Source organism: Oryzias latipes, chromosome 2, assembly GCF_053564925.1.
Source record: "Oryzias latipes strain Hd-rR chromosome 2, Olatipes_Hd-rR_3.1".
Lineage (NCBI taxonomy): Eukaryota > Metazoa > Chordata > Actinopteri > Beloniformes > Adrianichthyidae > Oryzias > Oryzias latipes.
Window position 1 is genome coordinate 13,599,128 of NC_136238.1, and position 24,524 is coordinate 13,623,651.

A 24,524-nucleotide genomic window follows, 5' to 3' on the forward strand; every position below is an offset into this window, starting at 1 on the left:
GTACAGAGCGCACTGACAGTAATGTAGTAACATTTTTCTCCCAGGGATGCAGATATCCTGTTTGAAAATATTATTTAACCAATAGTTCTGCTGGCTTTGAAGTCATTGATCGCATTAAACTTCAGAAGCGCTCCAAGGAATTTTGACTTTTTGACAAACGGGTGTGTTCTCTGGTTTTCTCCAGCTAAAGATCTATTCTGAGGTTAATCCATTAGTTATGTTTCCGCCACTTTTTGTTTACGGCAGTTTTTCCATCTGGACATTGGGCAGGAAATTGTTTGGCTTCTATGACTGCTCCGTTTAGTAGTGCCCTGGCATTCTTAATGGATTCTCCCTTAGGCTGGCTTGCAGAGTCGGTCCCTTGGATGGCACTGTGGACTTTGGCATGGTACAATTGTGCTGTTATTGCTGAACTTATCAGTTAATTAACACCTTGTCCCCTTTGTTGATGGCTCAAAACGACTCTGTCATATGCACATTGTAAATTAAACTGCTAAAGTTGAGACAGATCATAGTAGAAGATGTTAAATACTCTTGTGTTACCAACTCCTCGATATGAAAATTAGCTACTGGTGGACCTAAGTCATTTAAGGATGCCTTCGTCTAATTTGCAGGGCCTTTTGGGAAAAATAACCTCATGACAGAGACAAAAATGACTAAAGACATCCTGATTTTATTCACCCCAACAAATACAAGTCAATTCTGTAAGTTCAGAGACAAAACAAACACCAATTTTCACATCACTCCTCTCTGCATCGATCTGTCTGTTGAACATATTGACTGTATAAGAGAACTGGACTGAGTGTAGACGTCACCCAGTTCTCCTACTGTCATTTGTTGAACACACCTCTGAAACATGAGTCTCCCTTAAATGGAGATGGGGCTGACATAACAGTCAATCGATACACGTGTCAAAAAAACTCTTAAAGCAGGAGTGTACACATCCTTTAAAATCAAAATAACTAATCTTTTCCTGAATTTAAAAAGAAATTACATGGCGAGCCTTAATTTAGCCATCTCAGGATACACTCCTGGATCCAGTTGGTGGCTTTATGGCACGTGGACACGTATAAAATACGGCAGTAGCGGTGACGAAAAAGAATCTCATACAGTGGGCACAGGGCAACACGTCTAACCCCGCCAACATTGAGGCATGCCTCTGTCTGCACACTGCAGTCAATGTTAGTTGGATTTTAGCCCAATGAAAAGTGCATTCTGCCACCTAATGGATAGGGAGGAAACTGCAACATTTGCACTTGGATCCAGATCGTTTGGTACACTGTGTGCCAAACAGGGAGGAGTTAGGCTTGAAGAAAAACCATGTTATAGCACAGAGGACTGACAGCCTGTGAGTAGGACCACCCCCCTGACTGCATTTATTTGTTTTTCCTTTTTTCTTATAAAACCCTTTTGCTTTGCTTTTAGTGCCCCCACTTTAGGATAAACTTTCAAGTTTTAAAGTTAGTTAATCGGATATCATAGTTTACTTCTAATGTACAGTGTTGTGTGTTAGGGACGTTCCAATCTGATCACGTAATCTGAAATGGGGCTCGATCATGTATTTTAGGCTTGATGGGTATCAAATGTTGTGATCAGTAATGGATAGTTAAAAAATATATATACATATTTTTTTAATTACTTTTTTTGATCAGTGCTGTATATTTCAACCTCAATATTTCAAATAAATGCCTTAGTAGAAGTCTGCATGTCATGAACGGATCACGACATTTTACTGCCGGTCTGAGCTAGAGCTCAAAAAAACAGTTCTGTAAGGTTAGCGAGATATTCACAGATTTGAATTTCTAGGCTCAAAAACTCTTTTAATAAACATTGTAAACTGACAGCAAATGTCTCTTGCTATTTTTCTTAATGCAAACGTAGACCTACAAAGAAATTTTAAAAAATGATTTGGATTTTTGTTTCTTTTTATTGAGAATAGCACCCTCCTGCAGCCGACAGAGAACTGCAGAGTGCAGGGCCCAGGCAAAGGGGATTGAAAAAAAAGTTACCGAAATCTATATTTTCTCAAAAATAACATGTAATCGAGTCTTGAAAACTCACCATAGTCATGCTACAGCAACGATTTCTAAAGAAAGTCATTGTTTTAATGAATCCCATATAATCATTAATGTTCAATAGATTTGAAGATATTAAATCTACAATCACCAAACGTTCTTACATGACTAACTATTAATGACTAATTCTTACATGAATAAAGTCGTACTGTAACAAAGATTTTAGGAGAAAATCACTACTTTTAAAGATTTCTTTGTGTAACTATGTAACTATCCTATTTGAAGGATTTATCTAAAGGAACTAACACTATTTCTAAACTTTCTTATGACGAATTATCACCTATTTCTACTAGTTTATAATTAACAAGTATTCTAGTTGATAGTTGCACTAATTATACTTGATTGTTGAAGCTACTTCACAGAAGTGCTCTGTTTAGGGTTAAATGGATAATAACCTGCATACTGTTTCTACATTTTCTTCATTTTTTTTTTAATTGTTTTACAAACCGTATCGGATCAGGTCTCGGTATAGGCGGATGTTCAAAATCAAATGACTTTGAACCAAATCGGGGCCAAAAAATTCTGATCGGGACATCCCTGTTATGTTTGTTGTAAGACAAACAATGTCTTACATCATAACTTGTGCTGAACTCTTCAGTCGGAGCTGGATCGTCTCCCAGTTTCCACAATTTTACGGTCTTTGTTCCTATTATTTTGATTTCTGCTTACAATTACGAGCACAATGGATAAGAGAGGGAATGAAAAAGAAAAGCAGAGGTGGTGGGGGTGGTGGTGGTAATGAGGGGAAACTGGACACATTAGCGAGCTTCAGGCAAAAACCCTCATCTGCTCTGGTGTGTGGTTACAGTGAGTAAATGAGGGATTCCTGAGTAGGAGAAGCCTTCTGGTTTTTGGAGTTCTCCAAGTGCCGCTTCAGTCATCTGTGACCCTGATTCTGGATCCAACAGCAGTTCTTCTGTGCAGGTGCTCCCTTTTCCTGTCTGCAGATATGTAAAATGATCACGCTGGATATCCTAAAAATAATGCCCGTCCAAGTGTAACAACAAAGAGAGGACCTGCTCACAGAGTGCTGTTGCTGTCTAATGGAGTCTCATCCGTTCCCACGAGCCACAGCGAAGGCGGGGTAACTAACGAGGTCCACTCTTCATCTCCAGTGACATGAAGAGATTTATATTGTAGGAGGAGGCTTCGATTTTCTCCTTCTGTGAATCGTATTTATTTCTTCAATGGCTTCACTTTTACTGCAGCAAAGTGGAAGATTTCCACAATTACAGATGCTTTTCAAGATAAGTAGATTGGAAATGTAAGACTGAGCATTTTAAATCACACAAATTACAGACCAGCAATGTAAAAGAGAAGATATTAACCTTTTTTTTTTTTCTTCTACTCGACTGTCGCAGAGCTTCTTCCTCGGTCCTGCATAGTGTTGTCCTGGCAACAGTTACAGGAGCTCTGGTGGATCACTGCCTGGCATGTCTGCTGGAGGACAGAACCAGCCGAGTCCAGAATCTAATCCCGAACCTGCCATCAGGAGCAGTGTCTGTGAAAGGCGGTCTGCTAGGGATGAAAGGGAGCGGTGATGCTGATCTGCTCTGACTTCATAACTGAAGAACCCGGGAGCTCTGCAGATATGAGATTGGACTAGTTAACCAGTATTCATTGTTTGAGTCTAATATATTTTTTTCTTCTATTTTAGACTTTTTGTATTTGTCAGTCACTGATTCTGCAAGTAGTACCACTCGAAAAGATGACATTTTCACTTTATCTGTGTAAGACAATGGATATAAAGATAATCCAGGAAATCACATTCTATGATTTTTACATATTGCATTTGTATATTGGTGCAGAATATAAATATTCTATCAATAACAGAAGTTCACCCCACCAGCTGAGATCTTGCGTGATGCTCCAGGTGGAGAAAGATTGTCGGTGATTTCTTCCAGTTTCTAATAATTGCTCCCAACAGGTGATGTCTTCTCCCCAAGCTGCTATGTTATTGTAGACTGGTTTATCTGTCTTGTTCAGGTCTACAATCTAGTCCCTGGTGTCCTTCGACTGCTCTTTTGTCTTGGTCATGGTGGAGATGTTCCAGTCTGACTGTTTAACTCTTTAACACTGAATCCTTGCTGGTTGTCGAACCGAAGTATTTTTTTCCTCACCATTCTACACCTAAATACTGTAAAAATCCCACAACATTCTTTCCTGGATCTTTTTATTAATTTGTGTCACACAGTTGAAGTGAACATTACAGACTTCTTATATTTAGCATTACTGTTTTTATATCTTAAAATAGTTTAACCAAAGTTTTATTCTATTTAGAAAAATGTCTCTGAAAATGTGTGTTTAGGATTCATTACACCTAATACAATCATGAATTTTACACTACCCTTGCCTCTTTAGAGACTCTTATACTGGGCAGCACAGAGAACATCCCTCTCCTCTTAATTGGTACATTTTAATTAACCCTTGTGCTATCTTAGATGACCCCACCCTTGCATTGACGTGTTATTCCTACCATGACAAAGGTGGATAAAGGTGGAAAGATTTCATGTAATCCATGGACACCAGTGAAGATCACAAATCATTGAAGAAAAAAGGTTCAGCGCACTGTCTAGTGGGTCTAGATGACCCAACTCCCAATGTTAAAGTGCCTAGGATAGCACAAGGGTTAAACAATTGGCTTCTCTTAAAAGCGTAACAATTCAGCCCAAATTTATAGTATTGTCTTGATTCTGTAGACAGTCTTGGCATTGGGCCTGCCCCAATTACCAGGAAGTTTCAGGTCCAATCACAGGCTCACCTCATGTTCTGAAGAATTGGCTGTTTGTTGGCGATAATGTTAAGCTGTGACCTGGATGACAAATGGACCATTTGCTTTTAATTTCATCATCTTATTTTCAGAAAATAAACCTGAATCCCAGAATTAAACATGAAATTAGGTTATTCAGATCAATATTCTATTTCTTGAATGACCCCCCCACCCCCCCCCCCCCCACATCCGCATCGGCTAGGTCATCCATTAACAGTAGAAAAATGTCAACACTATTCTTCACAGCCCGACAACTCGGAAAAAAGTTCATGTGCATGTGCATGTTGTTGTAATTTAACTGCATTTTAACCCAACTTCCAACATCTTTGAAACGATATTAACTTCTGTTGATACTTTGCTTTATTTTATTGGAATTTATTGGTTTAAATAAAACAATAAAGCAAAAAGAGATTACTGAGATTTCATAAAGAAATGGATTCAAACCGATTTGACTACATTCAGACTGTAAAAGCTGCGGTGTACATCCGTGCTCTCATACCAGCACTGAGCCACTTAGTAACATCTACATAGATTTTTTTTTTCATGTTGACACCTTTCCACCCTCAGGCTCAATGTTTCTCCCTGTCTTAAAGCAATCACGTCTCTAAAACCGCCGTCTGGTCGCAGAAGTGAGTAAATTTAGGACATGCCGTGATCGAATCTGAGGATTAAGCTCACACCTCCTGCTTGAACGTGAAGCTATTATACCAAATGGATTGTGAACAGGCCGACAGTCCCCTCCCCCAGCACGCACCAGCCCTGCCACCTCGCCAATCCCCATCCCCCTCGTCTCCCCATCACCGTCTTCTTTCATTGAGGAACTCACACCCCCACCCCCTTGTCTACTGTACAGAAGCGGCTCCATACAGGGAGAAACCATTCATTCAGTTGATAGCGAGGAGATAAAAGGCTCAATGCTCCCACTATCGGTGTCCTTGCCCTCCAGTCATTCACCCATATCTGTCATGAGACTTCACACAACCATTACAGCTCCACTCAGTGAATAGCAGTGAACCTGAAAAGGAAGCCATTCATTTTTTTCCTTTCGGTAAATGTCTTCCATTCACTTGATGACTTCGAATCTGCTACTCAATGAAAGGCGTTGGCGATCTGCTGATCCTTGGACTGAAGACACACCAACAACAATCTTTAAAATGTTGACAAAAATCATAAAACCATTACCAAACCCGTAAAGACCTTAACAAAAACTATACTAACATTGACAAAATTAACAAAGATGTCAACAAAACCAAAACGACCTTAATTTAAACCTACAAAATGTTAACAATAACCATAAAAATGTTGACATTTGTAAAAATGTTAACAGACTATATAGACCTTGACAAAAAACAAAAAAATATTAACAAAAAACCATAACAGCTTTGACAAAATTCATAAAAATGTACAATACCCAAACATCCCCAATACCCAACTGTACCAGTTTAGGGGAAAATGAGTTTTTCTTTCTCTTTCTGGCCTGTTTTATTAGAAAGTTAAGACACCTGTACAACAGATTCAAATATTTTGACTCTTTCTGCTTTGCTATTCCAAGATAACCATCCATACGTTTTCTGTTAAGTGGAGTTAAATTTGGTCTTTCAAGATTATGCCTCCCTGATTGTTTTCCAGTTATCCTTGGCATATCTACTGCTGAGAAGTTGGATCTTTATAAAACGTAAAAAACTTCTGTTTATTCTTGAAAGGAATGAAATCAGGCATCAGAACACTGTAGTTTCACATTTTGTCTTTTTTATATTTGAGTGCTTCAGTATAAACGTGCATACATACAATTATAAACTCCAAACCCTGTTACATCCTATTAAACAACAGAATCCGCTGTTTAGCCTGTTTTAGTTTCTCTTTTGTCATATTTTCATGTTTTATTCAAATTCAAACTTACTTGTGGTTACTGGATCTACTGTACTGAATTACATCTGGTACATCCCCTCAGGTAGTTCAGCCACAGCTTTCCACATATTTACATATATGCAAACACACTTCTGACATGACCTTTACTAATTTGTAAAGTGTTCATCCACAAATAAACAAATAACACAACCTTTTTGCTTTGTCATAATTTACAAGATAAAAGCTGTGCAAAGATAAGACACCAAAACAGCTTTTCAAGAGCTGAAGAGAATAAGTGGATCTGCTACTAATAAGGTTCATTTACTTTGATAGATGATCATGAGATCTCAATGAAAATGGTTTTTGGAGGATTTATTTATTTCAGGGCACAATACCCCAAACCAAACACTTAATCCATGGACTTAAAAAAATACTTGAACTGTGTATTGTTTAAATAGAAAAAAGAAAAGCATAGTTGCAATGCCATCAACTGCATGCTTTAAGGTATTTTTATTACTGTTTTTGAGTAAATATAATATTTATCCTGCAGTTTTAATTGGAAGGACAGATGAAGCTCAAAGAAGCTGCAAAAGTCCCAAATGGAATGAATATTGTTACCTAAATATTCTTCTTGGATGTATACGATTCAGTTCCATTTAAAATCTACTTATTTTTCGAACACAAAAAAAAAAGTTTCTGTTGTTAACCTAAAGTAAAACTTGTTACTTTTATTACCACACTGAAAACAGTGTTTTACTACCTTTAAAAACAAGAAAAAACAACTAAAATTGATCCACAACTTTATGAATCCCTGCAGATCTTTTAAGTCAAGATAGGAATGAATCAATAGTTATTTTGCTTTTTAAACAAAAGCAAGACTGTGTGTGCTTCAGTTCGCATGAGAAATGTTTATTCAGATCAGTGAAAAGAGAAACTCAACAAAGGATGAGTTGTCAGCATTGTTTGGCAAAAACAATGGTTTTTTTGGACAGTTTGACGAGTCATATCCAGCATTGAAGCTCCTTTGACTGCTTAGCTCAAGAGAAATGGCAAATTCAGGCTAAGACTACAATTCAACAAGCTACAGTAGAGAATGTGTTGTTTTAGTTCCCACTGTGGGCTTTTAATAGCGCACCAAGAAAGCTTTGTGGAATAGCTTTCCACGGCTGAGCAGATTCATCCAACCTTGCATTAGCACTGGACTCTAGAGAACCGCTTCCTGTTTCAGCATGGTTGCTCTCTAGTGGACACAGAGGGTCCACATGGTTGGAGTTTGGTGGGGAGGAGCTAAAGCTACCTACACACCTGGCGTTTGACGCGCATTCAAGAACGTGCATATAGCCCATGGTGTTCACACTGGACAAGCAAGGAGGGACTTCTTCTTCTTCTACTGTTAACTAGCCCATCTCTGCCACTTACACTTGGAAGAGGCTTGATGCGAAATGTTAAAGCACGATTTGGGCACAAAACGGTTCAGTACATTGTTAGCATCCTTGCGTTGAAGGACATGGATTACCATCATGTCAAGAGTGATGTATTGGTTTATCTTTATTTGAAAAACAAACACAGACATCATCAGGCTCATTGCTTTGTCTATATTTACCAGATAAACCAGCTACGCTCTGAGTCACTACCAAGTTTGACTCCCTGATTGGTCAAAATCTGACCTGGTTTAGCTGCCAGCACGCTTTCAATGGCCACACATCTAAAGGTCATAAAATCTTGCAAAGCCGCACTTGAATTCAAGGGTTTGCCGAAATGCGCATTTACATAGACTTTCATTGAAAGTGGCCACTTAAACGCACTTTCTGAGGGCGCTGTGAACGTAGCTTCACAGAAGACCTAGGGGATGAATTCGTCTGAAAACTTGATGGCATCCTGAACCTGTAACAAGAAGCTGTTATAGCAGGGCCAACAACATCCTAGGGAAGATGAGATTTTCTTTAAAGTCCCACTCTGATCGTCTTTTTATTCATTTGTAAAAGCGTTCCCAGTAATCTTTTGTGATTAGACTGTTTTTTTTAGACAATTAAAAAAAAAAAATAAGTCGTTTTGTAGGACATAGTTTCTGCAGAGCGACAGTAGTTCATTAGGAATTTTTCTCTGAGTTGTGAGTGGGGTTTTTGGCATGCAGTAAGTCCACCCCTGCTTCCAAACATCCTTCAGTTTACATGCTCTCCCGCTAGTACACAGCCCCCCCCCCCCCCAGCAGTGAAAAAAATTATTATGTACAGACAGATTTACAAACACTTTAGCATTATGGTTGTATAAAAATTAACTACTATTTGACGTTTTCTTTTTGCTGTTTGACTTCTACTGCTGAGAGATGAGAGTTACCAGGTTCCCCAGCAGCGTCGGTGGCCTGTTAGTCATTGTAGATGAGCATTTTGGCTCTGCACGCCTCTAGAAGGCTACAAGGCATCCTCATCATAAGCTAATGTTGCTTTTCTCACCCTCTGTCAGCTGAAGTTACAGCGGAGACACTTCCAGCACAGCTCTGATTGACTGTGACACATGCTGACACAGGGTCAGGGAGCGACCCGAATAAGTTGATTTGATGACAATTAGCCGCAGCAAGCAGAGGAAGCTCCCTGCTGACTGTTTTTAAACGGAGGAGCGCAGCGCACATCGAAGGAGATGTCAGTTTAACGCCCGGAGCGGTTTCTTCACCGACAAACGGCTCTCTGCTGCAGGAGGCATGGCTCGCATTAGTGTCACTCGTTTGTGGAGACTTACTCCAACCTAACCGCACACACTCCCACCCCGTCCTTTGTCTATGAGGCCGGGCTGCGAAGCACCGGCTGTTATTGAGCACCATTTTAACCCCTGTGTTCTCTGCAGAGGCAACTGTCAGGTGTCACATGGTCCATAGAGGAACTTTAGCTTCACTCATCCTTGCAGCTCAACCAAAAACAAACCTGTGTAGAGCTTCACTTTAGCTCTATTAAAATTTTAAAAAGTAACCGTGTAGAGTTTGTATCTTAAAATGTAGGGTTGTGGAGGAAAAAGTTGAGCTTTAATCTTTCTGAAATATATTTAAACCTTTAAAGACCTACTTCGGTGAGAATTGTTTTTGGTGTTTTTACTATGTTCTTATTGTATTTTCTCATGATGGAGAACATTAAATTTAATTTCTTAGTATTTCTTTATTCAAATTGTTGTGAATCAGGATTAGACCAGAAATGCTGTTTGAAAAATAGCTTTTTTGTGAAGTAGAAAATACGCTGGGCTGGACACCAGCTCCCTGCTCCACAACTTCAAATTTCCACTATTTCAAATCATTTACTGCTGCTCTGCTGAAACTGTCCTTGAAAGCGACACAGGTTTTTTGACTTTGGCTAAAAACAGCTGAATGATAAAAGACCACTGGGAAGGCTTTTATAATAGATTAAAAGATGATTGGAGCGGGACTTAAGATTAAAGGTCAAAAAAAGAGAATTTGGACCCGTTTGAGTTTGGGTCTGTTTAGGAAAATGAACCAAATTCTTAAATATTGTAAATTGTTTTTTTGAGTTACAGACCTGTTTAATGTCGGTCATTAGTTTCATGGACCAGCCTTTATCAGGCAGAAGTTGGAATCTAATTTAGCTTACAAGCCCCTTAACCTTTTGAGGGACAATCTATTCCATTAATTTAGTAATAGGTAAAATGTAGTGGAAATAGACAGTTTGAAACTGTCTGTAAATATTTTAGTGATGGAAGATATGAAGATATTTGGATATGAAGATTCAATAAACCAAAGTTCTTGATTTGTGAGAACTCATTGAAGGAAAAGTTAAAGATAATTTATTCAAGAATGTCCTCTAACTCCGGGTCTGGTGAGAAAACTCAAGTTACATACACAAGTGGTGCGTTTAAGACTGGGCTATACGCCGTTTCAGGAGCGTTCATTAAGGCAAGACAAGTTTATCTGTATAGCACAGAAAGTAATTCAAAGTCCTTCACGAAACAGGAAAATGCATTAAAATCACAATACATAACAGTGCAAAGATTAAAAACATACATAATCATTATAAAATTTATTTTAAAAGAAAGAAAAGATTTTAAAAAAATGAAAAGAGGGGTTGATAAGGACCCTTCAGTTATATACACGGCTAAACAGGAAGGTGGTGTTCACACCGGACCAGCGCCGGACACTCGGGTAGTGGCAGGGAGGGGGATTCTTCTCTTCCTTCGTGATTATGTTAACGGTTGACACTGCCATGTTTTTGAAAAGGACGGTATATACACGTCACTATCAAATATGAGTCCCTAATTTGTCACATTGCCGCGTTCCCTCTATTCATTCTGAAAATGTTCAACCGGTTGAACTTTCAGCACACGATCAATGAACGCCTGATTTGTACGTGGAGCCTGCGACCCGGCCTAAAAATTTGACTAGCTAAGCTCGATTACCTGCGTTCCAGACGCAGCACCCCGAAATTCTGGTGTGCATGTGTCAGCCTAGACTTTTTAACTGAAAATGTGAGTCAATGCAACTGGTGTGCATGCACCTTCACACTGAGACGTCATTCAAGCTTAATTTATTATTTGGAGCAAAAGGATTAGTCATAGTTTAATTAATCATGTTCTTTTTTAAAGAAACTTTATCCATTGTTGCTTATAGCAACATGGAACCCAGGCTGTTCCACGCTGCCTGGTTCCAGCATCCCAGTCTCCGCTTGGGGCGGCCGTGGTGCAGCGGTAGGGCTGTCGTCCCATGATCGTAAGGTTGCAGGTTCGATTCCCGCCTTGCACGCCCATGAGTCGAAGCGTCCTTGGGCAAGACACTGAACCCCACCTTGCCTCTGGTGGTAGGCGGGCGCCTGTGTTTGGCAGCGGAGCGACCACCAGTGTGTGAATGTGTGTGTGACTGGGTGAATGGGTCCGTGACTGTAAAGCGCTTTGTCCTTGTAGGAAGAAAGGCGCTATATAAGTATACGCCATTTGCATGGATCCAGGCTTTTCCACGTCGCCTGGTTCCAGTGTGCCTGCTTACAGCTGTCTGGTTCCAGGCTGTTCCACGATGCCTGGTTCCAGCGTCCCAGTCTCCAGCTTCCTGGTTTGCTGTAAGCAGGCATGCTGGAACCAGAGGCAGAAGCTCACGCCGAAAAAACGCTCCTCTTCCCTGGGAAGGAAGCCTGGGCTACAGCCTGGAAGCAGCAGCCAACACTGCTAGCTCCACCTCCAGACCCAGAGCGGACGCTCCTCTTCCTGGGCAAGGAGGCCTCCCCAGGCCCCCTGCAGGAACCAGGCTCACCAGCCTAACCTGCGTATGCTGCAAAAGGATTAGTCATAGTTTAATTAATCATGTTTTTTTTTTTTAAAGAAACTTTATCCATTGAATATTTATCCTAACGTTGTGGTGTATTTATGTGCCAAAGAGCCTGCCTAAATTAGTTTTACTTTTGGAAATTTCTGAAGTATCCTTATGTCTCTTTTAAAACTTGGTTTTAAACTTTTTAAACTTCTCTTTTAAACGTTGGTTGTCTAATCCTCCATCTACATTACGTGCGGATGAAATCCATCTATGCAGCCATTTATGATGATGCCACAAGGCCTTGGTGTATCATCTGAATATATATGCCATAATGCATTTGGACTTCAACGGCACGCCCGCCGGAAACCAATCCATTATGGGTCAAGAACCTTCATCACCATTTTCGGTTTTGTTTTAGGAAACCACAAGAATTGTTTGTTGCTGTAACCAGTGGTATTCCTGCAACTCCAACCATTTCTTCCTCCAAGACAGACAATTTCTCCCAAATTGTTTTATTCTTTGGAGTTTCCTGCAAATTCTTTTCAGTGACCCTATTCCTACTAAAGGCAATGTTTACTAGGAGACTTAGAATTTCCTTATTAGTGAAACTAATGTCAAAATAACTGTTCTACTGAAGCAAAATATTTTTTGTTTTGTTTCTATTTTTTCTGCTTTAAGCAAACGTGAAGTTAATCTTGTAAATTATTTATAATTTATGAAATTATAACGTTATTGTTAAAGATTGAAAATAATTTTCTCATAATTATACAAGTTTATTCTCAAAGGTTTGACTTTAGTCTGTTTTTTTTTTTTTTATAATGGTGGCCCTGATAATAATAAACATGAGTTCATTGTGTTAAAAGTTTTTATTCCAGCATCTTTGTTATATTAGAGAACCGGGTTTGGTGTGCTGTGATAACTGTTGCTATGAATCCACATTTACTTTAGAACTTTTTTTTTCTTTTCTTTGTTTTTTAGTTAAATGCAGCAGTTATTTTCTTTAAAGTTGAAGGTTCTTCTGTCATCTCTCTGGCTCTTTTACAAAAAAAACCTTTCCAAAGCCTTTTGTGTTGTTTTTTATTTATTTCCGGCTTTGCCAACTCGTAAGTTTCAATTCAGCGATAGTATATTAAGTGTTTCTGGCCGGAACAGCCTCTCTAAGAAGGTCGTGGAAGTACATAGGTCACGTGACCGAGAGGAGCATCTTAGCAAGCATCACGAGTGAGTCAGTTTTCCAAATTAAAACGGGAATCAGATCGCGAATAAAACAGAAAAAATGTCCGTTATTTATGTATTTCTGCGCGACCTGAGGGTTGGAACCCCTGTAGTAGTGGTTCTTTATCTCAGATTTAATTAGGGTTTTGCTGGATATTATGAGCAGAGATGCCTTTTAACCCCAAAACATTCCACTTTAGTCTCTTGTGAGTTTATTTTGACTGGAATTCCTGTAGAGATCAGAGAAAAATAAATGTGGGTACTTTTTTCCGCTCCGTCAATTACTCTTTACCAGCGTTGAAGATATATGTAACGCTGATCTAGATTTTTCTATTTTCGAGCAACTTTTCAAGTCAGACAGAACGAATATTGTCATAATGGATTCATGGAAATGAAACACCTCAATGCTTAATCATTGATTCCGTGTGAATGAACTGAGGCTGTGAAGAAACTGAGAGGGATCACCTATGCACCACAGAGGAGTGATTCCTGGAGCTGAAAGGTGAATGTGCCAGACCGTGAGAGAATGTAATTAAAATAACCTTAGGATGAAAGGAGGCTGTGGCTGAAGGAGCTAAAGGTGGCGGGGAGGAGGTCCGATAGTCACGTGTCAGAGCCGGACTGTTGTGAGGATCAAGGATGAAGCAAAACTATGGTCACAGTTGAGTTTCTTTGTAATCTAGCAGCCGTTTTTTCTTTTGTCCAAATGAACTAAACAAAAAAAGGAATTTTCCTGTTTAATAAAATTCACCCAACATTATCAATTGTTTTTGGCTTTATAATTTTCTTTTTACCTGAAAATCTAATATGTGTGATACATATTCAAGCTGTGTACCATTTTGGCTGCATTTATGCAACTTCACTCATGTGAAATAGTCTTAAACATTATTTTGGTCAGCAGATTGGAAGTTATAATGATCTGGGGTTTAACCGCAACCTTGGTTTCAACGGATCTGTCTTTCAAGCCACTGGCTGGAATGAAATGTCAGGTTTATGCTCATTTATCTCAGAGATTTCCATTATATACTTTAGACATTGCTTAACTTGTGTTTATATTTAAAGCTGGTTTGAACACTTGATTGTAAAGCACACATGTTTTTCTTTTGTCGAGGTAAAAGTTTAGAATTCCCTACAGATAGGCCTTTAGAGAAAATTGTTCAAGCAAACTTTTATTTTATTTGAGAAAATCTTTGAAAAAAAAGAAAGTTGAGGACTGTGTGATGTGATGTAAGTGTTGTGTGTGGTGGCAGGTGGTAAATGCCATCTAGGATCGTGTCCTTTTTCATTTTGTTTTCCTTTAGGATATGATGGAAGGTCAGACATAAAATAAGACTTTCAGTCTTTTCACTGCTCCTTTCCAGTCATGTAGATGTGTGGATGTATGCTGTGTATTGAATGGTAATGCATTTTGGTATTCTTCACGAAAAAGTAACAAATAAACAAAAAATAAATAAGCAGAACTATTAAAGAAATTATTAATTTTCTTCAAAGTGCATAGATTGATGTTTTTGTTAGTTTTTACCATCAGAATTCAGAATTTTAAAGAGTTCCACATGTATATTTAGCATAAAATTGAAAACAAAAAAGGATATTATAATGACATTATTTTTGAAATGATATGAAATAACTGAAATTATGACACTGTGCCCTGATCGGTTTAAAAGTGTCCCACTCTGATCATCTTTTGATCTATTTCTTAAAGCTTCAGGCTTCTGCACAGCGGCGGTAGTTCATGAGAACGTTGGTGTGGAGTGAACCTGCCCCCACTTCCCAAGATCCGTCTGTTTACACGAAGTGTTAGAGAGCCAGATTTTGTGAGGTGAAAATGTGAGGGCCAACCAATTGACCTGCATTCTTTAAAGCTTTACAATAACATCAAATGCAAATGAATTATTTCATAACCATTTTAGTTCATTAGTTTTCATTTCCTTACATTGAAAAGAAATGCCTTTAAATACATTTGTCATTTTGACTTTGAATTTGACATTTTGAAGACCAGAAATAGAATAAAGAAAAATTCTGTCAATATTAAATCTGGGTTCATATGAAATGCTACTAATCATTATTAAATTCTCACTGTAAACTTCTAAATGTAAATAATGTGAAAAGGATAATAACTTAAGTAATATTCTTATCCAGAAGAGGTTTTGATCACAGAAACAAATCTGTTCCTCTTATTCGGCCCATAAAGCTCTGAAGGTCAAGTAGCCAGAGGTTGTTGCCATAGGCAACGGCTTGTAACATAATTTAGCCAACCACAATTAAGAAATCTTACGCTCAGTTCTTAGAAAGTGGTGGGGGCAACGTATTATTGATTTTATGACCCTGCCGGCCGCCTTTGCCCCACAGGCCAGACTTTGGACACTTTCTCCCGCCCCAGTTTACAGTCCCTCACATCCCCAACCTAACCTACCTGCGCAACAAAAATGGCACAGTCGGCTCGGTTAAGGAAAACGAAGACCTACCGACACAGTCGTACACAAGTGGATGCATCAGAATGGAGCAAAGCAGGGAGCACTAGAACAGCATTTTTTTGTCTGCTCCTGATTCACAACCATTTGAATAAAGAAATACTCAAAAATGCAGATTTAATCTTAATTTTCTCATACATATACCCTCTATCATCAGAAAAATACTACAAGAGGATGTTAAAAACACTCCATTTTCGTTGGAGTGGGTCTTCAAATTGTTTCTGTTTGTGGATCTCGTGATTTCCCTGCAGTCTCTCCTCTGGATCTGAGTTGATGACACAGAGAGAGGCTTGCATGTGTGAGAACATCCAAGAGCCGCCGTCATATTGCGTTCTGGCATTTTCTGCGTGTGCACTCAGTACCACACTGCGCCGTCATCCGGCCCAACCATCTGTGTTGACCAGGTAGCCTGGTAATCCAGGTAGGCTGCCCTCCATCAGCAAGGAAAGGAAGTCGTGCGGAAAATGCTTTAATCAATAAGCTCGAAGTTTCCTCTGGAGCTTAAGGCTTGACCTTGACTCCGCTACAGAAATGCACAGGCTGCACAGAGGGCTTATCGGGTTGTTATTTATAGGATTTCCACCTGTTTGGCTCCCGAATCTTGTTTGTGGGGATGATTGACATCCACTGTCGTGTTTTGCAAAAGTTTTCTATCCCTCCGATGTAAGTCGGCCCTTTCCTGCGTCCAGCATCCCCTGAGGAGCAGACGAGAACATACTGGTTCTGCTCACGATCATCTGTCCATGACTGCATGTTTGCAGACTGCAGAGTCATGCCTTTTCTCTTTGACAACTTTTTACCCTGAGAACTTTTTTATCAAAGCAGTTGGCGTTGGTTGTGCCATACCCCATTAGAATGCTGGACTGTTCCGCTGATAAGGATTCAGGGCATAGATGCTCTGACTAAAGTTGTTTTAATGCCTTTCAAAGGTGTGTTCTCTCATTACATTGCAGCATGTAAACCAGCTCTACCGCGTGCTTATTAGATTTAGCCGGACAGAGAACATTGTGCTAATTAATGCTGCTGGCACCCTGTGTGTGAGTGGCTGTGTTTGTGAGTCCGTGTCTGGATGCACGGGCCTCATTAGTGTTTGTGTGGACGGCTGTCTGTTTCTATGCCAGTGTGGGGCTGTGGAATGGAAATGTACTTCTGTTTGCCGAGTGTCTCCATGCACGCGTTTGACATTGACTTCTCTAAGGCAGGATATGCAGACAGGCAGGAGGAAATTTGCATCAGCAGCAGCAGCTCAGATCTGCTTGATGTGTTCACTTACGACTCGTCCGGTGGTCTTCCTGCACAGAACTTTTGCATTTTTTTGGTCAGTGTAAATGGAGCACAAATGTTGTTGTAAGATGGCTTTTATATTGGGGGGAACTGGGTGGGTGGAGGGAGGAATCTGGGGCCTCATTTATAAACGTTGCGTACGCACAAAAGAAGGCGTACGCCACTCTCTACGCAATAGTTGAGATTTATAAAAAGCAAACTTGACGGGAAAATGTGCGGTCCTCCACGCAAGCTCTGACCCAGGCGTACGCACAAAAACGGGTGAAATGAGAAACGGCGACACCGTCGGCAGATGGAAGAAACACGTGAAAGTGACAGTGTGTGCCAAATCGTGCTGGCATGTGCTGTGCTACACAATGTGGCACAGCTTAAAAACGTGCCTCTACCCCCTGGCGCTGATTGCTGTGTTGGCCCCGACCCTGAACCCCATCCCCACGCATTTGAGCCATTTGCTGCTGCTGTGCACCAGCGTTTAGAAGTGATGCGTCGCTTATAAAGAAAAAGAGGTGTGGAAAATATTATTTATTTAAGTATTCCCTCATCGTGCAGTTTATTTCAGTCAGGGCGATCTTGATTTCGCCCAACTCCTTGGCCACCTCTCTGATTGAACTACTGACTTCCCTCTGCATTTCAAGGACTGCATCGGTGAGGACACGTCCACTGCTGGAGGGTTAAGAGCCGCGTGCCGTGGAGACGCTGGGTCCAGACGGCTGCTCAGCTGCAGCATCGTAACCACTGGCCCCGCTGGAACACCCAGCAGCTAAAATAAAATTGTTCTATATTAATAATCTGTAATTGTGTAGCCTGCATACATGTGACTTGACTGCATTCATTTTAATTATTTCTCTTACCTGTGTCACCCTGACCCTGGCGCGTCGGGGGCCCCTCCGTCTCAGTCAGGTGACTGAGGCGGAGGAGGACGCCGATAAGGGGGACTTAATAGGGAAACACAAACAACACTTTTCTCCTCTTTTCCACCTCGCCAACGATAACTTCTACTTCACATTGAGTGAAGTTACGTTTTTTTGATTTCCTCTCTGTGTTTGCCATGATTTAGCAAGCCATGAATATTAATTTGTGGGCGTTTCACGGACTATTTATGGGCAACTATGGGCGTGTCATGTAGCCGCAAAAAGCTGCGCTGCATTTAGAATCGGTTGTGATTTATAAAGGGAAAGATGCGTAGGATGTGCGTGCGCACGGTTTAATAAATCCGAATATTTCTGTGCGTACGCACGTCCTATGTTTCATCCGTACTCCACTACTGACGCAAATCCTACGCAAAGTTTTATAAATGAGGCCCCTGGTGAGGGAGGGGTGCCAATTGTGTGTGATTGTCCTGTGTTTTCTGCTTTAATTTTTTTATTGAGGGCAGGAATAGCTGAAAAACCAGCAGGGTGTGTCAGCCCTCGAGACTTGGCTTTAAAATTCTTACTACCACCCTCATATCCTTTTTTTTTTTTAGGTATTTAAATTAAAACTTAAATTTCTAGTTGTTGCACACCAGCCATTCACCTGAGTACTGACATTGAAGAACAAACAAGTCATCTGTCAGAAAGATTTACTCTAACAAGTAAAAGAAACATGCCGAAGGAATAGAACATATCGCAAGTTGTAATAGACCAATTAATAGACCAATTAATCTCTCAGTAGAACAAGTTTTAAATGTGTTCACGTTTGGTATTTAAATTTAAACTGGTCAAAACGATAAAATGTTCATTTGTATTCTATAAAAATGTACATGTTAATTTGTCTGGAAACTGCACTCTGTCTGTTTTAGGCTCTTTGTGAGTAAAATAGACATTTTTCATTCATGAACTACTTTTCACTGCTGTTTTCCTGCCTGGTTTATTTTTATCATTGCTGTGGCAGCACAGGTGTGTGATAAGCGATACTGGGACGAGCAAGACTTTGCCTCTTTTGGATCTGAATTAGCTCAAATAAAAACTGTAATAAAAAAGGTACGGTAACTAGAACTTTCATTCATACCCAACCAGGTGATAAAACTCAACTTAGTTCATGGTTTCACATCCAGTGTACAAAGGAGTCCAGCTTTAGCTAATAGCCTTAATTTGTTTACGAACAACACTTGTATGCTGAATGTGCAGCAATGCAGTTACTTGAGGGAAACGGACTTCCACCAACTTTTTATTAGGTCCACCTTGCTAGTACCAAGTCGGACCCCTTTTCCCTTCAGAACTGCCTTAGTTCTTGGTGGCATCAATTCAATAAGGTACTGGAAACATTCCTCAGTTAGTTTGATCCATATAGATATGATAGCATCACGCAGTTGCTGCCAATTTCTCGGCTGAACATCCATGATACCAATCTCCCGTTTCACCACATCCCAAAGATGCTCTATTGGATTGAGATCTGATTACTGTGGAGGCTATTTGTGAACAGTGAAGTCATTGTCATGTTGAAGAAACCAGTCTGAGATGATTCCAGCTTTATGACATGGCGCCTTATCCAGCTGAAGTAGCCATCAAAAGATGGGTAAACTGTGGTCATAAAGGAATGGACATAAGGGGTGTGACGATAACCGCATCACCGTTCTGCATATGGTGCATGATTGGAACTATAATAAACACATTAAACACATTCATCTTTGCTGATAATTTACTTTTTCTGCTAGTCCTGTGTTCGGACTTCAAGGGTTTCTGGGGGAAACCTTTTTCTGTTCTCCTTCACTCCCTGCGCCGCGCCTCTCACACCCTCTTGCGCTGTGCGCGGCTTTCACTACCTCTACGCTGCACGCAGCACGCTCCCTCTTATACACACGCGCGGTTTCAGAAGCACATCCTCATTCTACAACAGAAGTTTCCATCTCACGAGGAAAACCGACAAATGCGTTCTAATCATCAATTTCCATTGTATTCAATTCCATTACAAGCTGCGTGAGTTTTTGAGTGCGCGACACGGCCGCCCACCAGATGATTTTGTGTTGGGGAGGTTTATTACTGTTCTCCTTCACTCTGTAACACCAAACATGAACGCGCAGTTAGATTTCAATGAATATCACTACATGTTTTGTTTGGGAACTACTTTGTGCAGCGCAAAGTTACAAGTCTGTTTAAATAAAGGCGGAGCCTCCTGCCCCGCATTCTTCATGGGTGTAAGACTTCATGGCTACCAGAGAGGTGACAGTGTCTGGAGTCTCATTTATTACTGGGCAATATATAATATTCTGAGAAGATGTATGTACCAGAGAGCTCAGGGTGAAACTCATGTGCAGCTCGAGGGCGGTCCACTGCTAGAATCAACACGGACCCCCAACACACGTGTGCCCTCCTTCCTCCTACACACGCAGCGCTGACACACATAGTCATTCTGCAACACCTATATAGTGAGTTCATTAGATAGATAGTAGTTAGTTGTTACAGTTATTTGTTATCAAAGAATACTGCATTGTAATTATAGTCATTTGCAACGTGGCCTCCCGGGGGATTTTGTGTTGGGGGGTTAACTGTGAAACTGCCCCCCCTGCTGGTTCATCAGCGTGGTGATCAAAAATTCCACACCGTTACAGCTCTAATGGACATGGTCAGCAACAATACTCAGGTAGGCTGTGGTGTTGTAACCATGCTCAGTTGATCTTAAGGGGCCTAAAGTGTCCCCCACACCATTACACCACCGCCACCAGCCTGAACCGTTGATACAAGTCAAGATGGATCTATCCTTTCAAGTTGTTGATGCCAAACTCTAACCCAACCATCTGGATTTCACAGCAGAAATAGACAGAAATACCCAACGCTTTGTCAATCTTCTATGGTCCAGTTTTAGTTAGCCTGTATGAATGGTAGCCTCAGTGTCCTGTTCTTAGCTGACAGGAGATGGTGTGATGTAAGCTGGCTGCCACTAGACTGTAGAGCATTGGAGACACGTCCTCTGGAATGACGAATTATGCTTCTTTATCCGGAGATCTGATGGATGAGTCTGGGTTCAGCTGTCATAGCTGAAAGATCGGAACATCCCAGGATGTCAGTTGGGTTCATTAGAAAGTAAAGGATGATGAGTGACTGCTTTTGACCAGCTCTGTTGTCTAGCAGTAGAGTCTTTGCCCTGAAACTGGAAGCTCAAATCAAAGAATTAAAGCAGAGTTCCAATGGAGGATTGAACTACCAAGTGGTTTCTTAGGATTGACTGCATCTCATTTATTAAAATTGAAGCAAACCAGGAAGTACCAATATGTTGTAGTTCCTCATAATACCGCTGGGGGCTGGTTGCAGAATTGTCAAAGTTGTTAAAAAAGTCCAACTTTAGACTTTAAGCAAGCTATTAAGATTTAAAGTCTCTGGGATTTTATAGGTTTATTTATCACAACAGGGGAAGGTAAATTTGTTTTTTTTAGATGAATGCGCTCCAATTCGACCGTTTAGAGTTTATTTTTTAAATATACCAGCAGATTCATTAACCAGGCAGTGAACCCGACTTGCGCTTAATTTGCTAGTCCAGTATATGCATGTCTATGGACAACTGAATGCACACATTCAAGTGGGTTACATAGAAGGTGACTTTGACTTTTAAACGTTTTACACTTGACTTTATGTTTTGTTTGTACAACGTCTTGAGACCTTCAATTGTAGTAAAACCTTTACCCACTTTGTAAAAGTTGTGGTCCTGGGTTTTAACCAAAGAAGTGTAAAATAAAACACAACAAAACCATCTTCTCTCTGTTTTTGCTATGCTCCGTCTTCTGAGAGTATTTGAGTGTAAAAACAACCTTGGGGCGGATCTGATTTGCATCTGTGGATCAGCATGTCGATGCAAATGTGTGGGCTTGGAAAACCATGAGATTTGGCAGCAGGGCAGACAGTGAATTATGGTTTAAGGGTCCTCGCACCCTTCATGGACAGAGTAGACCTTCTTGAGGTGTGGAGTTGTGACACTTGCTTGTTTTTGATTAAAACGGGTAATTTAGGAGTTAATACTTAAAAACTGCTTTCTGATTTTTAAGATTCTTGCTCCCTTGTGAAAGATGTCACTGATTTGCTTCTTCTAAAAGTCTCACGTTTCCATGGAAACGCACGTTTTCATTTCGATTTGCAAATGAATTGAGGATTAACAGTGCTGCAACTTCTTGGGGTTTTTTTTGGCCGCTTTTTTTAAGCAGTGACAAAAGGATTCAAAACCCAAAAAAAACAAAACAAAGATCACACACAACAGATTGTCTAAAAGCTATCATTTTCAAACTCCTGTTGCTGTTGAATTCATTTTATTCTGTCATCTTTCATTTTTATCCCAGAATGCTGTTAAGTTTTATTCTTCTCGCAAAACTCCAGAATGTTCTCGAAAATCAATCCGAGCAGAAAACTCAACTTTTGAGTTTCTTTTCCTCCTGTTGTCATTAAAATTAGAAGAGCTATAACAGGACCTACGTCCCGCCCACCTTCCACTGGAAATAATGGCTCGATCCACTTATGATGACACTGATGTACTGTTAGCAGCAGCGAGCGGCCTGGTCCAGCAGAATATGAAACCCTCCGCCTTATTAATTGGACCTGCACATGTGGCTGTTTTTGGATGCTTACATAGCACTATTGTCACTGTCACTGAGTGCCGTGTTTGTGCAGCAGTATGACCCCCCCCCCCCCCCCCCCCCCCCCCCCCCCCCCCAGAAAAGAAGCGCTGTTGGCTGCCAGCCTGCTGGGTGAGCTATAAATAGCAGCGTGGTGACAGCAGGACTTAGTCTAATATGAGAGGAAGAATCTTCCAGAGATATCCATGTTTATTATTTTAAACTTCACACACATTTTCCTGTAACGGCAGCTCCGCCACATCTGAAGGCTCCTTTTTTTAATCAGGCAAAGCAGATGCAATAGTCAACCCAAAACCTTTTAGTTCAACTACAAACTCTACCAGGAACTAATTACCACTATGAATAATTGCAACCCCAGATCTGGTTAAGTCAATGCTTTATGGCCCGGCAGCAGTCGTTTGGTCCTTTGGGGCCTTATTACAATTTAGTATTGTTTCCTTAAGTTAAAAATTATACATTAATTGCACTTTTATGTTGGATTTTCAAACTTTTCAACAATTTTTTGTCTTATTGGCATTTGATAAGTCTGTTGTGATTTTTATTTGGGCTTTAACCTTTACTTTATGAGGCGTGTTTTGGTGTCATGTTGTCCTACTGCAAACATTGTCACATTGTGCTTCATTGACTTACCAATGACTTGAACCAAGAAGAACGAGTTGAAATTTTGCTTATATGGATCACCAGTTCCTCCCAGAGCATGGTTGGGGTCATATTTATTGATGATTTGGTATCCAGGAGGTGCAGCTCTTAAGCCCGAAAATGGACTTAAAAACCTGCGTAGCGACGCGTAATAGTGGAAAAGTTGAGTGGGGAAGCATAAAACCCGCATTTCTGCACATTTACACAGCCTTTTTATTGGAAATAGTTTCTTGAATGTGCATTACTATAAAGCCTATTCTCGCTCTGTCACGTGTCAGAAATACACCCACTACTTTCTTAAAGCGGCTGCGCTATCCACTAAATTGAAACCCCCAAGCAAGTAGAGTTAACAAAAAACAAACATAATTGGAAAGTTTGTTTTAAAAAAAAAAAATCCAGAAAGGAAACAGACGCGCCTTCAACTTTAAAATAAAAGAAATCTTAATTTAACACACAAAAACAAGAAGTCTTTACACCAACTATGGATTTATTGGGATAGTTGTTCCCACACACCATAATAAATATGCTTTCTGCCTTTTTTTTTTCCTCTGATTTATCCGTCAAACCTTAAAAGTCAGACGGGGCTAAAGTTGGCGTGATTTTTAACTTCCCCTTCGACAGTTATGGGTTAAAGAATAATCTATATAACATTTTAATGTTTCCTACATGAAATCTAGTGTACAAACAAATTTTACAGCAGGTGCAGATATTTTTCACAGAGGATGAACATAAACTTTACCCTCAACAGACATGGAAAGCTGGAGGCTTTCAGCCATGTACAGGCAATTCCATGAAAATATTTTCTTATATTAAATCCGGATCCGTGGACTAAATAGATTGGGGACCACTGGTCGAATGTACAACAATGACTTTAGATGTGGGATCTTTAAGCTTCAGAGGCTTTTGGCTCTGTGGACCCTTTGATTCTTTCACCCAGACTTCCACTTTCTGCACCAAGAAATCCTTCAGTTGCTCTTTAAACCATTATTATTGGCCTACCTGCTCTAAATTCAGGTGTTGTTGGTAATTCTGTATCTGAAATCACAGGAATGTGAATATTAAGGAGGACCTGGGCTGATGTGGCTTATATTAGAAGCTCTCCAAATGGAAAAAGCAAACATTTCTAACTGGCTGTCTTCCCTTTGACAGGTTCAAACTTTCTGTGCAATACTCACATCATCCCTGTGAAGAATGAGGAGGGGGTGGTCATGATGTTCATCCTAAACTTTGACTACATCCTGGAGGAGGGCAGCAGCGACTCTCTGGAGAAACTCAACCACGCCTCGCCCTCCAAAGCTGACCAGCGTGAGTCATTTCTGTTCCTCAGAGATGCTTTTCAGTGAATGACATACAGCAGTCAGGATCCACCACGAAACGCTAGTAGGAAAACAATAGGCTCTAATGGACAATCAATCATGCCTGATCAAGATTTATTGGTGTGAGG

General features: G+C 40.3%; 1 protein-coding gene across 8 annotated transcripts in view; it reads left to right on the forward strand.

Annotated features, from left to right (window-relative positions):
• kcnh7a (potassium channel, voltage gated eag related subfamily H, member 7a) overlaps positions 1 to 24,524 on the forward strand; it is a 98,109-nt gene that overhangs the window by 13,509 nt on the left and 60,076 nt on the right. For all 8 annotated transcript variants that reach the window (XM_020710294.3, XM_078932772.1, XM_020710299.3 and 5 more), the window contains exon 3: positions 24,230 to 24,385. In XM_020710294.3, coding sequence (XP_020565953.1) covers positions 24,230 to 24,385 — 156 coding nt within the window. The remainder of the gene's footprint in view (positions 1 to 24,229; positions 24,386 to 24,524) is intronic.